This window comes from Vulpes lagopus, chromosome 10 (genome assembly GCF_018345385.1).
Source record: "Vulpes lagopus strain Blue_001 chromosome 10, ASM1834538v1, whole genome shotgun sequence".
In the NCBI taxonomy this organism is placed as follows: Eukaryota; Metazoa; Chordata; class Mammalia; order Carnivora; family Canidae; genus Vulpes; species Vulpes lagopus.
Window position 1 is genome coordinate 18,773,580 of NC_054833.1, and position 16,153 is coordinate 18,789,732.

At 42.3% G+C, this 16,153-nt stretch overlaps 1 protein-coding gene across 1 annotated transcript; it reads right to left on the minus strand.

Annotated features, from left to right (window-relative positions):
* Positions 1-992: 992 nt before the first annotated feature.
* On the minus strand, positions 993-1,508 carry LOC121500840 (UPF0686 protein C11orf1-like). The gene has a single exon (XM_041772957.1). The coding sequence runs from the start codon at positions 1,506-1,508 to the stop codon at positions 993-995; it is 516 nt and encodes a 171-aa protein (XP_041628891.1).
* Between the last annotated feature and the right edge of the window lie 14,645 nt (positions 1,509-16,153).

Sequence of the window (16,153 nt, forward strand, 5' to 3'; positions counted from 1 at the left end):
ATAGCCAACACCCCAAAGGTCCATATAACTGGAGTTAGTGGGCAAAAAGGGCAGGGGTGAAATATAAGATATTCATTTCAATCCATAGAAATGGCCTCTAAGTCCCAATCCCACAAGTTTGCCCTGTGCTTCCTTAAGACTGCTCAAAAAAAAAAAAATTAGCCCCAAGTTAGAGGGGATTCTTAACCCTCCAAAAGGAGCTTCATATGTGGGAACTCAAATTTGGCTTATCCTTATATGTACAATGTTGATAAAAGGGTTGAATGGACCAACCCTTAGCAGTCCGCATCCAAGGAGATGATTAACCTGTCCTGGGAAGCGAGTGAGACTAGCACCTGTGATAAGGATCATGCAGAGGGCCTGAGAGGAGCTGGCACTGGGGTGACCTTTGGGGAGGAAGGCAGTTGTTTGAATTCTCCTCAACGGATGAGAACAAAGAAGAATTAGCAGGTCTTTTTTGAAAAAAATGTAAAAGCTGACCCTCAAGTTCATATAGAGTTGCAAGGAGCCATGAAAAATAAAGAGTCTTGAGAAAGAACAAATAGGGAGGACTCACATTTCAAAACTTATCACAAAACTACAGAATTAAATGACTAAATGACTATGGTGCTGGCATAAGGATAGACATGTTGACCAATGGAATAGAATTGAGAGTCTAGAGATAAGCTCATGTACCTACAGTCAAATGATTTTCAACAAGTGTGCCAAGTCCATTCAATGGGGGAAAAATGGTCTTATCAACAAATGATGCTGGGAAAATTGGATTTCCACATGAAAAAGAATGAAGTTGGGCTCCTATCATACACTATATACAAAAATTAACTCAGATGGATCAGCTCCTTATATTTATTTTATTTTATTTTTTTAGGGAATATTTTCTGTGCTTTATTCAGAAAGTGAAACTGTATTATAGTCAGCTAAATTCTTACTTGTGCTTAGAATGTGTTCCCTCCTACAATTTACTCTGGAGAAATTAAGCTTCTTATTCTTTCTTAGAATCCTGGACCCTGAAATTGGCAGTTACTAGGATTCCACACACAGGCAGAGTAATGCCCAAGGGGAGGCTCTGAGTAGCTAGCCATACAAGTTGACTTTTCTGTGCATTTGTATCGAGGAGGATCCAGCTCAGGCTGATGTCCTGGAAACCAGCGAGGCTCTCTCTTAAATCTATGAGTTGAAAGTGGCCTTTTGTTGTTATAGCTCATATCATACGTTGTTTCAAAATAGTGTCCAAACTGGGAAGGCAAGGGTTTGGGCTGCACTATATTCCTTAGGTCATATCTTTCCTGGTTCCAGTTGCCCATCAGGGTATGATGTGAATAGGAATTCTCATTAGTGGTACATCTCCATCCATATTGGAAAAACTTGGACATATCATTCCAATCTGTCCATATTTCAGCATGTCCATCTGCATTAATGAGGCTGCCATAGTGTGGGTTTGCAAGGAAATAGGCAAGGGACTGTCTCTGGAGAAATCTCGAGCAGCAGAGACAAAGGGAAGCAGCCATTTTGGAAGGTTGTTCTAAAACCCTCTGCCCAGCTCCTTATATTTAGACTTAAATATAAGGTCTAAAACCATATAACTCTTAGGAAAAAACCACAGGAGTACATCTTTATGGCCTTGGTTTTGGCAATGGATTCTTAAGTATGACACCAAAAGCACAAGCAACAAAAGGAAAAACAGATATATCAGATCTATCCATTAAAAAATAAAAACTTTTGTGCACCAAAGACATTATCAAGAAAACAAAAAGACAACCTATAGAATGGAAGAAGATATTTCCAGATCAAATATCTGATAAAGGTTTACTATCTAGATTATATAAAGAACTCCTAACACTCAACAAGACAAACAACCAAATTCAAGAAATGGGAAAGGACTTAAATAGACATTTTTCCAAAAGAGATATACACACGGCCATCAAACACATAAAAAGATGTTGAACATCATTAATCATTAGGGAAATGTAAATCAAAACCACAGTGAGATACCACCTCCCATCTATTAGGATGGCCATTATCAAAAACAAACAAATAAAAAACAGAAAACAAGTGTGGGTGAAGATGCGGAGAAATTGGAATGGGAATGAAAAATGGTGCTACCACTGTGAAAATCTGGTGTTTTCCTCAAAAACTAAACATATAATTACCATATGACCCAGAAGTTGCACTCACAGGTACATACCCAAAAGAACTGCAAACAAGTGTTCAAACAGATATTTGTCCACCAATGTTTATTGCAGCATTATTCACAATAGCCAAAAGATAGAAATAACCCAAGCATCCATCAGCAGATGAATGGATAAACAAAACATTGTATATATATAATGAAATATTATTTAGTCCTAAAAAAGGAATGAAGTTTTGATACAACATGGACGAATCTTGAAAAGATTACACAAAATGAAATAAGCCAAACACAAAAGATCAAGTATTGGATGGTCCCACCGATATGAAACATCTAGAATAAGCCAATTGATAGACACAGAAAGTGTGATGGAGGTTACCAGGGGCTGGGAAACAGGGAGAATGGGGCGTTATGACTTAATGCTTACAGAGTTTCTGCTTGGGTGGTGCAAAAGTTTTGGAGACCAATAGTGGTGCTTGCACAACATTGTGGTTAAGATGGCAAATGGCAAATTCTGTTATTGATCTATATCTTACCACAATAAAACAATTTCACAAAATGAAATGAAACAAGAATTGGCAGATGCGAGGAGGAAAGAGAAAAGCAATGGGGATATGGCACTCTTTGGACTGGGTGGTTACTGGGACAGTGAATGGTGAGGGCCAGCCTTTTATTCCAAAGATGTTTTGTCCTAGGCTCCAAAATATGTCTAGACACAAAATCATCATCATCATCATCATCATCATCATCATCATCATCACTGGCAGGGAAGATTTGCTCCAGCAAATATGGGAGAGCATTGACCCTTAGAGTTATGAGACTGATCCCTGGGCTCTCTGGGCCACCCCTAAGATGCCAAGATAATGGCTTGAAGGTGACTTTCTCTGCCCAAGTTTTATCATACTGGTGGCACTTATTTCCTTTGCCATGTCGAAGCTAAAGTCCCTTATCAAATATGGGAATGTTATTTAAAACTGTCTCAGCTGGGGCACCTGGGTGGCTCAGCGGTTTAGCACCTGCCTTCGGCTCAGGGCATGATCCTGGGGTCCTGGGATCGAGTCCCACGCCGAGCTCCCTGCACAGAGCCTGCTTCTCCCTCTGCCTGTGTCTCTGCCTCTCTCATGGATAAATAAATAAAATCTCAAAAAAAAAAACAAAACAGAACTGTCTCAGCTGACAGATGCCCAAGAGCCTGCTTAGCTCAAAAATGTTTACTCTTCCAGGCTCTCTCTGTGCGCGCGCACACACACACACACACACACACACACGAGGTAGTATGGCTTGCATACCCTTTTCATTTGCTTTTTAAGGCAAAATACATCTGCTTCCTATTCTACAGCATTACAAACTTTGCTATCATGAGAGAAAGTGACACACAGTCACACCCCCTCCACGATGAGATGTGCCTTTAAATCTTCCCCCAGGGGTGCAGGGGTTCACCAGCTGTACCAGGGTAGTGCAGCCCAGCACCCTCCTCCATCCCCTGGCTCCCAGCACTGTGGTGTCACAACCCATCTCTAGAATGGCATGAGCACTGAGATAAAGTACTTTGCAGTGCTTGGCACACGGGAGATACTCAAAATATGCTGGTGGAGTCCAGAGATTTCCAGTTCACTCTAAGCTGGAGAAAGAAGCTCGAGGTGGGGACGGGGAGAGGAAAAAGCGACCCCCGTGGAACACTAATGAGGTCTAAGTTCAATTTTAAGACAGGGATGTGTTGAAAACAGAGCACACGTGGTCCTTTTGCTTCAGGCCTCTTTGAACACATCTGCCATTTCATCCGGATGATTTTAAACTTTCGGTTGGATGATGAACCGATTTCCAGGGCTATCCACTGTTGAACTGAGGAGCGATCTGCCTGCAAATCGGACCTGTCCTTAAAGGTTTAAACCTACTAAATGAAATAGGCCACCTGAGGGGCACCTGGCTGGTCCAGTGGGAAAAGCATGCGGCTCCATCTCTGGGTCATGAGCTTGAACCCCAAGTGGAGTGTAAAGATGACTACTAATAATAAGTTAACTAACTTAAAAAAAATAAATGAAATAGGCCACCTGAAAAGCACAAATAAAAAAGGAGTAATGAATACAGTCATACTGGTGAAAAATTAAGAGAGGGCCTTAAAAAAGGACATGTACGTCCTTCAGTCTAAGTGGCATTTGGGTAAATTTGATATGACAGCTAGTTTGCTTTCTTTCCTTCCATTTTCATGAAATCAGCTTTCTTCTGATTTAAACTGTACTCTGCAGCTACACCCCACAGCTGGCCCTAAACACTAATTGCTAAGAGACACCCTTGCAGGGAGGTAGATTCAATTAGCATCACATCTTTAATGATCCAGCATATTACATACTTCCCATGTGTAATTATTTTATGGTACCATGCCACCCTATAGATAAATAAAAACGGAGAGAATTTACTAGCTTTTTGGGGAGTGTCCCCCAAAGGGTGTCATTCTCATTTTAACAGCAATAACTAAGATGGGAAAATCTCCACTCTGGAGGGTTAACCTGTGGAGCTACATTTACGTTCAGAAATGCCCCTCCTGAGTTTTTTTTTTTTCTCTTTTTAACATAAAATTGCAGAAATGTCTATCACACCCACATGTACGAGGGACGGCCTAGCGTTGGGAATATAAATTGTAATAGTCCAGAGATTTTGTATTCAGGGAACTCTCGGTAAAGCATGGGAGACTGCTGCCTGAGTAAACAAAGTCTGATGAGGGCACAGAGAGCAGAAGTGAGTAAGGGTCGGAGGGTGGCGATAGCCTTTATGTGAAAACGAAATGTGAATACTGAACAATGAGTAGACGCTCTCATGGCATTCCAACGTCAGGACAGCATTCCAGGGAGAGCGAGCAGCACGTGCCAAGGCATGAAATGAGGGATGGGTTGGGGATAACTCCCTATAGGTCTACGTTGCTGTGCGTGGGAGGTGAGAACAAAAATGGAAAATTTGAGGGAAAGCCTGAGATTTCTCCACACTACATATGTAGCAAAGGAAGCCCCTGCACAGGCAATTCCTCTTCATCTTAAAATAAGAACATAAATTGGGTTAGTTTATTGTAAAATAGGATTGAGGCAGAATGAGCAGTCCCAGGAACAACTGAACCAAAAGTCTTCAAGCTCAGCTGTACCCTTCAGAGAACCAGTAACACCAAAAGAAGAATGTCTCTTGCCAACCCCATCTCCATTTTTAAAAAATTTGTCCGTTTAGGACAAGGTGGGTGAGCGTGGGTGGCTCAGTTGGTTAAGTGTCTGCCTTGGGCTCAGGTCATGATCCCAGGGTCCTGGGATGGAGCCTGAAGTTGGGCTCCGTGCTCAGCGACGGGTCTGCTTCTCCCTCTCTCCCTTCCCCTGCTCATGCTCTCTTTCTCTAATATATAAATAAAATCTTTTAAAAAAAAATTGTCAGTTTATCACGAGCAAGCCAGGCAGAACAAGGACAATCAGAAGTGGAGGGTATTGGGGCAATTCCTAAAGGGCTGTGGGACCCAGCTCTTGGCATGCTGGTGTCACGACTGAGAAGGTGAGGGGTGAGGAAGGAGAGTGAGGCGTGTGGCAGAGAGGGCCTGCTGCACAAGGAAGAGCAGTCTGGAGAGCTGGCGAGAGGTCTGGTCTCTGCTGCCTCTTCACTACTCCGTAAGAAAGGCAGCTGCTGGCAATTCTCATTCCACACCCACCGCTTCCCCTGCTACTTTCTCTTCCAATGTCTCCCAGCATCAACATGTTTCTGCTCTTTGGGGCGCCAGGGAGGCCCAGTTGGTTGAGGGACCAGCTGCTGATTTCAGCTCAGGTCATGATCTCAGGGTCATGAGATCGATCCCCTCAGGCTCTGGACTCAGCAAGGAGTCTGCTTGAGATTCTTTCTCTCCTTCTCCCTTAGCCCTTCCCCCCTCTCTCTCTCAAAAAAAAAAAAAGTTTCTGCTATGCAAGATCTCAGGATGATGATTCCACACAAAGCTGTTTGGTGTTTATCATGAGCCACAAGAGGTGCTCTGCCTCTCATTCCCTGCTCTCCCCTCCCCCTACTTCCTGCCCCCCCCCAAAAAAAAGATCAGAAATTGCCTCTGACCAAGACATGGCAAAGTTCATCTGCACACTCAACAAATTACATTCTTTTTGTATAACAAATATAATTTTGGTAAGTTCTCACAGCATCTAATTGAGGAAAAGGATGAAGAAAGGAGATAATATTTACAAACCTGCCTATGTTCCACTCTGTGGGGGGTGCTCTCAATATATTATCTCATTTAATCCTCTCAACAATCCTGTGAAGAAGGCTTGTTCCATCCATTTTACAGATGTGAAAATAATCACAAAGTCCACAAACTCTAGCAGCCATCCTTATCCAGCCTAGTTTTTTATTTTTATTTTTTATTTTTTAAAGATTTTATTTAGGGGATCCCTGGGTGGCGCAGTGGTTTGGCGCCTGCCTTTGGCCCAGGGCGCGATCCTGGAGACCCGGGATCGAATCCCACATCAGGCTCCAGGTACATGGAACCTGCTTCTCCCTCCGCCTGTGTCTCTGCCTCTCTCTCTCTCTCTATAACTATCATAAATAAATAAAAAATTAAAAAAAGATTTTATTTATTTACTGATTGGAGACACAGAGAGAGAGAGGGAGAGATGAAGAGACACAGGCAGAGGGAGAAGCAGGCTCCATGCAGGGACCCTGATGTGGGACTCGATCCCAGGACCCCAGGATCATGCCCTGGGCTGAAGGCAGTGCTAACCTGTTGAGCCAATGGGGCTACCCAGCCTAGTTTTTTAATATACTGGTCTAGGCAAGTTTCTTGCACAGTAGATGACTAAAGAATGGTAGACAGGTCCCACTGGATCCTTATTCCTGATCAAGTTATTAAAGGTTTACCTAGGTTTTCCTGCCTGGTCATCTTACCTCATCCAGTTATCATGTCTTACCTGGGCACTCCAAACATATATTAATGGAGAATGGAAAGTTCTTCACACTATATTTGGCTCTCTAAATGAAAAGTCAAAGTCTTATATGCATTTATTAATGCCCCACTTTTCCCCCAGGAGTTTAAAGTGATTTACCAGAAAGAGGAGTGCCTGGCTGGCTCAGTCAGTAGAGCATGCAACTCTAGATCTCAGGGTCATGAGTTTGAGCCCCATGTTGGGGACAGAGCCTGCTTAAAATAAAATAATAAATAAATAAATAAATAATAATAAATAAAGTGATTTATCACAAAGATAGCTACAATAACATGACCAAGTATAAATCTGAATAAAATGATAGGATCATAGATAACATAAATATGAGTAGTTAAAATAAAAGATAATAACAGAAAAGGAAAAGAAAAATCATGAATTACAGGCTATAAGGAATTATATAGTTGCTGTAATTAAATCTTGCTTATTTACTTTTTGTTTACTACCAGCCAAACCAAAAAGGAAAACCTGGTCAGTTATATAGTTCTAATTGTTAGAGAAGAAAAGAAACTTTCACAAGGGAAGCTTAGCTTTTCTGAAAATTTAGTTTTAAAATATCTACCTCATGCGCAATTTCTTAAAACTTCTACCTTCCCCACTTCATGATAGAGAAGACACTATTTGTATCATATATTCCTATAGCAAAAGCAAAGCATTAAAGTAAAACTCTCTAGTCAAGGTTAGACCCTCTAGAAAGGTTCTCAAACTGGGATACACATTTCATATCAGTTATCTATTGCTGTGTAACAAATCGCCCCAGCAGTTAAAACAACCACCATTTCATTTTCTCCTTATTCTGAGAGTCAGCAAATTGGGCTGAGCTTAGCTGGGCAGTTCTTCTAACAGTGCTCCAGCCTCATATTATAGAGGTTCTGATTCAACTGGTCTTGGATGGGGCCCTTTATTGGTAGCTCCCTAGATGATTCTATGTATTGCCAAGCTTAAGAACCACTGGCACAGTGCATAACCCTAAATCACAACTGAGTGGTGGCAATTATTCCCAGGTGACAAAGTTAAAAGGACTTTAAGAAATGCCAGATGCAAATTATCCAAAACAATAGTGAAAAAGAACAAAGTTGGAGGACTCATACTTCCTGATTTCAAAACTTACTACAAAGTTACAGTAATCAAAACAGAGTGTGGCAAAGGATCGAAATACAGAGCAATGGATCAGAGCTGGGAGTCCGGAAATAAACCCTACTTTTACAGTCAATGGATTTTCAGCAAGACTGCCAAGATCTTTCAGTGGGGGAAAGAACAGTCTTTTCAACAAACGGCACTGGGGAAACTGGATATCCACATGCAAAATAATGATTCTGAACACCTTCCTTTCATCATATAGAAAAAGCAATTCAAAATAGCTCACAGACCTACACGTAAGAGCTAGAACTCTATAACTCTTAGAAGCACAGATTACACACCATGGCCCAGTAGGATTTATCCCCAGAATGCAATGTTGTTTTAACATCCAAAATCCAACTAACATAATTCACTATATTAATAGAATAAAAGATAAAAAAAAACCTCACATGATCCTCATAGCTGCAGAAAATCATTGCTCAAAATCCAGTTATATTCATGATACACTCTCTCAATAAACTAGGAATAAAAGAAGTCCCTCAATTTGGTAAAGGGCATCTATGAAAACCTGACAGCATGATAGTTAAGAGTGAAGACTGAACATATGATGGAATATGGTTCGCCCTTAAAATGAAGGAACTTCTGACACAGGCTGCAACATGGAGGTAACTGGAGGACATTACACTCAGTGAAATAAGCCAGTCACCAAAAGATAAATGCTGTATGATTCCACAGATAGGAAGTACCTAGAACAGTATAATTTGTAGAGGAAGAAAATAGCATGGTGGTTGTCCAGGGCTGGAAAGACAGGGGAGTGCAGAGTTAGTGTTTAATGAGGACAGAGTTTCAGTTTGGGGGGATTAAAAAGAGTCCTACAGATGGATGGTGGTGATGGTCGCACAATCATGCAAAGGTACTTAATGCCACTGAACTGTACACTTAGAAACGCTTAAAATGATAAATTTTGTTATGACTTTTATATTTCACCACAAGTTAAAAAGTGAAAATAAGTAAATAAAACAGAAAAAAATAATGTTTTCTCGCTGAAACTGGGAACAGGGAAGAATATTTTCTCTCACCACTTTTGGTCAACTGTGTACTTCATGTACAACATGAACCTATATGTAGAAAACTCTATGGAATTTCCAGAAACGTACTAGAATTAATAAACCAGATCCGCAAGGTCACAGAATAAAAAATAAAAAAAACCACAAAATTAATTGTATTTCAATATACTAACAATAAACAATCCAAAAATAAAATTAAAAAATAATTTCATTCACAATAGCATCAAAAATAAATAAATACTTGGGAATACATTTAATAAAAGAAGTACAAGAAATACACAGTAAAACCACAAAACTTTGCAGAGGTATTTATCTGAAGGCCTGAATAAATGGAGAGATGTACCACGTACGTAGACTAGAAATCTCAATATTGTTAAAAGGGTGACCCTTCCTAAACTGATCTAGAAATTACATGAAATATCTATCAAAATTTCAGCAGTTTTTTTGGTAGAGTCATATGAAATACAAAGAACAGGGGCACCTGGATGGCTCAGTCAATTAAGCATTTGACTCTTGATTTTGGCTCAGGTCATGATCTCAGGGTCCTGGGATTGAGCCCCATGTCAGGCTCTGTGCTCAGCTGGGAGTCCTCTTGAGGATTCTCTCCCTTTCCTTATGCTCCCCGCCCTCTCCCCCATTTGTGTTCTCTCTCTCTTTCTCTCTAAAACAAATAAATCTTTAAAAAAAAAAAAAAAAAAAAACAGGGCAGCCCGGATGGCTCAAAGGCTTAGTGCAGCCTTCGGCCCAGCGCCTAATCCTGAAGACCCAGGATCGAGTCCCACATTGGGCTCCCTGCGTGGGGACTGCTTCTCCCTCTGCCTGTGTCTCTGCCTCTGTCTCTCTCTCTCTCTCTCTGTCCCTCATGAATAAATAAATAAAATCTTAAAAAAATTTTTTGAGAGAAATAAAAAAAAAGTAAATAACCTAGAAAAGTCAAACAATTTTGAAAAAGAACAAAGTGGGAGGACTTATACTATCTGATTTCAAAACTTACTATAAAACCATAGTAATTAAGACAATATTGTATAGGAATAAGTAGAGGCAAATGGGTCAATGGAGCAGACTAGAGTGTCCAGAATAAACCCTTACTTATGGTCAACTGATTTTCAACAAAGATGTGAAGGAAAAAGAAAGATATACATATGTGTGTGTTGTATACCCTTACCTCACAGTATACACGAAAATTCATTAATAGACCTAAATTTTAGGAACTAAATTATATTCTATACCAATGCCAAAATCTACTAAAAAAAAATCCTGACTAAAATAGCTCTTTGCTTTATTGCACTGAAGCAAATAACTGAGCTAAAGAGGGGCCAAATATCTTGAATGGTATTGTCTATTATTGAACAGCTTCACCAATATTTTTCTTCCAGTGGCCAGATTTGTCAAGCTGAGTCCCTTGGCAGGAAACACCCCATGACAGCATCCTGATGGACACCTGCATTGAAAAGAATGGCAGTGGGACTTTTAAGTTGACCCCTAGATGGGTTTTAAACACAGATTTGAGCAGCCCGGGGGGCTCAGTAGTTTAGCACCAACTTCAGCCCAGGGTGTGATCTTTGAGACCCGGGATCGAGTCCCACGTCAGGCTTCCTGCATGGAGCCTGCTTCTCCCTCTGCCTGTGTCTCTGCCTTTCTTTCTCTCTCTGTGTGTGTGTCTCTCATGAATAAATAAATAGAATCATAAATAAATAGATAAATAAAATAAACTCAGATTTGGTTTTATAGAAGAAAAATGTGGTTTCCATCAAGAGAATTTAATTAAAAGTTACTCCAATCAGTTCTCAATCATTCACCCCAATTTATTCTGAAGACATGACAAGGAAAGGAAAGGAAAGCCTCCCCAGGGCTTTGGCTCCTGGGTTTCTTGGGACCCAAAGTGTTGAGAGGGTCTACAAAGCCTTAAGTCAACAGCTGTGGTTTTGGGGATCTTACACATGAGGTGTGCAAGTGTGTGTGTCTCTCCTAACAGCCAGGAACATTGCTGATCCAGGGCTGAGCTTGCCTCAGTGAAATGCCTCCAAGGCAAGCAGTCCCTCAATTATTCTTCTCAAGGCTTCAATAGACCTGAGAAATGAAAGAACACACCCCTCTCTCAAGGGAGAGCTGCGGGTTTGTCCACATCTTCTGGATTCCTTCCAGCTTCTGGCTAGGTTTTCTTTCTTGCAAGTCTGGAATGGGTGTGGAAAGCAGCAAGCTCCTCTTCTCCATCAGCGGCAGCGTGTGTGTCCACCTGCCAACACAAGCAGCAACTTGTAGAACCAACACCTTGTTTCTTTTGTTTAGAGATTTGGTACAAAGCAAAGCAGGTCCCCTTCCCATGAGGCTAACAAAAGGGAATTTGTATTTAAAACAAGGATCTATACCCCAGACATGATTTCCATCTATCACCCTACCTATCCAGAAATACCCATTAAAACTGAATTTAAGAATAGCCATGCATGTCTTTTAAAATATAAAATTCCTAGGGGTTTTAGAGGCTACCTTTGGCTCCAGTCGTGATCCCAGGGTCCCGGGATGGAGCTCTGCATCAGGCTCCCTGCTCAGTGGGGAGCCTGCTTCTCCGTCCCTCTGCCTGCTGCTCCTCCTGCTTGTGCTCTCTCTGTGTGTCAAATAAATAAATAAAGTCTTTAAAAAAATAATAAAAGATCAACTCCCCTCTCAGCAAATTGACATTTAAAACTCTATTCCAATTAGTAGCGACCTTTCTTCATTTTAGAATCTCACTCTCTCATCAGAGACATCAAATCTTTTTCTTCTCAGGAATAAAGATGTCACAATTTAGGGGCATGTGGGTGATGCAGTCGGTTAAATGTCCAACTCTGGGCTTCAGCTTGGGTGGTGACCTCGGGATTGTGAGGTCGAGCCCCAAGTTGGACTCTACACCTTTCGTGGATCTGCTTGAGATTTTCTCTCCCTTGTGTTCTCTCTCTCTCCAATAAACAAATAAATATTTTTGTTCATTTTATTAAAGATTTTATTTATTTATTTGAGAGGGAGAGAGAGCATAAGCAGAGGGAGAGGCAGAGGGAGAGGGAGAAGCAGACTCCCCACCGAGCAGGGAGCCTGATGCAGGGCTCGATCCCAGAATCACAATCTGAGCAGAAGGCAGACGCTTAACGGACTGAGCCGCACAGGTGCCCCATAAATAAATATTTTTTTTAAAAAAAGGTCACAATTAACTCTTAATATTTGTTTGCCTTCATGGTACACTTTCTACCTGGGAATTTCAAGATGAAATGACATATCACACACACGGTCTCTTTCAGATCTATTCCTCAATTTAATGATAGATTATAGAAAATGACAGTGTGTGACCAAGTTAAGCCTGGCATGCGATCCCTGCTTCTCCAGTTATGAAACAGAAAGCTAAGTTATCCATAATCCCTCCACCAAGAGATAATCACTGTTAACATTTTTCATGTATTTCTCTTTAGTATTTTCATGTATGCAGTTTTCCCTCCAAAACTACAGAGCAAATAAATCAATTTTCCCATTCTTTTTTTTAAATTTTTTTAAAAAATTTATTTATGATAGTCACAAAGAGAGAGAGAGAGAGAGAGGCAGAGACATAGGCAGAGGGAGAAGCAGGCTCCATGCACCAGGAGCCCGATGTGGGATTCGATCCCGGGTCTCCAGGGTCGCGCCCTGGGCCAAAGGCAGGCGCCAAACCGCTGCGCCACCCAGGGATCCCCAATTGTCCCATTCTTAATCTTAATGGATAAGACCACTTATGTTTGGTCTTGAACTTGTCCCACAGTGCCTCCAGCCCCGATCTTCCAGTCCCTGCCTTGTGGCCTGTGTCTCCATCCACACTGAGTTCCTCGGCTAGGGCCCCACTCACACTGGACTCCACGTTTGGGTTTTGGCTGTTTGCCTTCGATGCTGTTTGAACCCCTTGGACCTTTGGGAATGTGAATTGTCAAGGCGAAAACCTCATGCTATTCTGTACCCAATAAAACAAAAATTATGAAATTCTCCATTCTTTGTGCTTTGGAAACTAACCTGGAGTTTACTTTGCCTTTTTTTTTTTTTTTAAGATTTTATTTATTTATTCATGATAGTCACAGAGAGAGAGGCAGAGACACAGGCAGAGGGAGAAGCAGGCTCCACGCAGGGAGCCGGACGTGGGATTCAATCCCGGATCTCCAAGATCGCGACCTGGGGAAAAGGCAGGCGCCAAACCGCTGCGCCACCCAGGGATCCCTACTTTGCCTTTTTTAAGGGCATTTCCAAAGACATGAGATACTAGAGAACAGGTTCCGTGCTCATTTATATCTATAACTCCAGCACATGGCCCATAGGAAGTGTTCAATAAATGCCCACTAAGTGATTAAATCACATTTATTGAACTCGTGCTTTCTGTCTGGGGGAATATAATCGAAGCTGGACATCAATAATAGCAATAGTAATGAATGTGGTTGGTGGCTCTGCAACCATTACCAGCCAGAATCACTGGTCTTTAATCACTTAAACATCTCTGTTCTCTGTTCTCAGGCAGGGTCTCCCCTTCCTGGCCACTGGCCTCCTCCTCTTGCCTGGCACCTTCATGCCTGTGGCCTCGCCCCGACCTCCCCACCTCCCCACTTCGCAGGATGGACTGAGACTTGGCCCTCCCCACCAAGGACAGAGTTGCCCTCCCCCTCACTGTCTCCTAGCCCCTCTTCTGACCTCCCATCACCCCCACCTAGTGTAGTCACCCCCATTCTTGCCTGGCTGCATGACCACCTATCATCCTTGTCTTACTTAACCTCTCCAAGGCAGTTGACACACCTGCTTTCAATCTCCTTGAAACTCCATCTTTGGAGAGCACATTTCCTTCCTCTGAGTTCTCCTCATACCCCTGGCTGCCCCTTCTGAGCCTCTTCTGCAGAGTCCTCCTCTAAACCCCCACGCCCTTCCTCAGTTCTCTGCTCTCACCCTGCAGACGCCTCTCTGATCTCCCCTGCTTCCATGATTTCTGCACCAACCATGGATCCATGCCCCAAGAAGTGGAATATCATAGAGCTCCTGCTGCAGAATTCCACTCAAATGTCCCTCCAAATCAACACATCCCAATGGAACTTACATCCTCCATCTGAAACCTGCCCTTCTCTTATTGTTTCATGATACTCACGTCTGAAACTTGGGAGTTCCCATGCTCTTCCATAGCCCCTGATCTAATGGTTCACCAGGTCCTGTCCATTCTACCATTTTACTGTTTGTCCAATTATCCTCCAGCCTGGAATGATCCCAAGAGGTCCATCTGACCTTCCTCTCGATAAGATCGGCTCCTCTTATACTAATAGGGCCCAGCCTCCTTCATGTGGTTGGCAGACCCTTTGGAATTGGGTCCATGCTTACCTCACTAGCCTCATCCCTTAACAGTTCCTGTGGTCTAGTCATGCCCAAACTTTTAATTCATTCAGAAAGCCGCGATGTCTCTCATCTCTGAGTGGTTGCATTTACTTTTCATCTATCTGGAGTCCTCTCTACCCTTTCCTTCATCTGGCCATCCTTTGCTCTTCCTTCAAGTCTTAGCGGAGACATCATTTTTAGGGAAGTTTTTCAGGAAGTCCTTCTGAAGCTCCAAATCTCTTAGAATATGTTCTTGATACATGTGCTCCAGAAATACTCTGTACCATCTTAGCACTTACACTGAGACTAACTGAGATTACCTTCATACTTGCCTGGGTGGCCAAGTGAATGTTCAGTTTGCTAAGAGGCAGACACCAACTTTATCTTCCCTGCACACAGCACAATACGATGCTAGCACATAGTAGATGTTCAGTAAAAACACTGAGTGAATATCAAATTAGTGAATGAAGGAAGAAAGGAGTAAATGAGTGTTCTTCTCTCTTTTACCAGTGCTTTTTTCATCTCTTTCCAGGATGAAGCAGAAATTCCTAAGAGACCTCCTCACACTCCTGTCAGATTTATGTTCTACATTTGGGTACAAACGATCATTCTAAAAAGAAGACCTAATCGTGTCCTGCCCTGTTTTAAAATCAATGGCTATGCATTCCTCACAAGATAAAGTGCAGACTTTAGCCTGGTTTTAAGGCCATTTAGGATTTCACTCCTCCTTACCTCCTCACTAGAGCCCCTCGGAACAGTTGATCCATTGAAATACTCATCTCCAACCCCGCTGAACCCCTCTTGGCTCTTCCCCCAGGCCAGGCTCTCCTGGCTCTGGGCCTCTGCATATGCTCCTCCTTCTTTTCCCCTCTGCCCCACCTACCCCCGCTCAGCCTCAGGACCCAGCTTAGGAGTCACTTCTTAGGAAGCTACCTCTGAGCCCTCTGCTCCCTGGCAAGTAGAATGAGGTACCCTAATGTGCTTCCTATAGCCTCCAATCAGCCTTCAGTTACAGCTTCATTGGCCTACAGGTGTCAGCCATGCTATTCCATACAGTTCAGGAGAGCTAAGGGCAAAGCCTTGTGACCCTCACATACTGAGAAAGGTAAGAGGTAGACAATAAGGTCATTAACAGAAAGCTATTTTCAAAAATTTCAAGGACAACTGTGAGCCCCTAATGATAATCCTGTGTTAATAACTCAGCAGTCATGGGGCATCTGGTCAGCTTAGTTGATAAGAGTATGCAACTCTCCATCTCAACGTCATGAGTTCAAGCCTCTTGTTGGGCATGCAGCTTACTTAAGAAAAAAATTAAATACTGAAAAACAACAAAAACAAAATGCAGCGGTCGTATCACCTTGTCTGTGGTAGGAGAGGACAGACCTGCAAGGGGGACAAGGATGGGGAAGGGGATAAATATAAGAGGAGCCTTGTGAGACTCAGAATGAGACTGACCACAAACTGGGGTGAATAATGAACTTCACCTTCTGCCCCTAAGCGTCGTCCCACCTTTAAAGTATCACCAAGGGATCCCAGATTTTACTATATTCTTTTCTTTACACAGTCATTTCAATTTGGGGCACAAATTG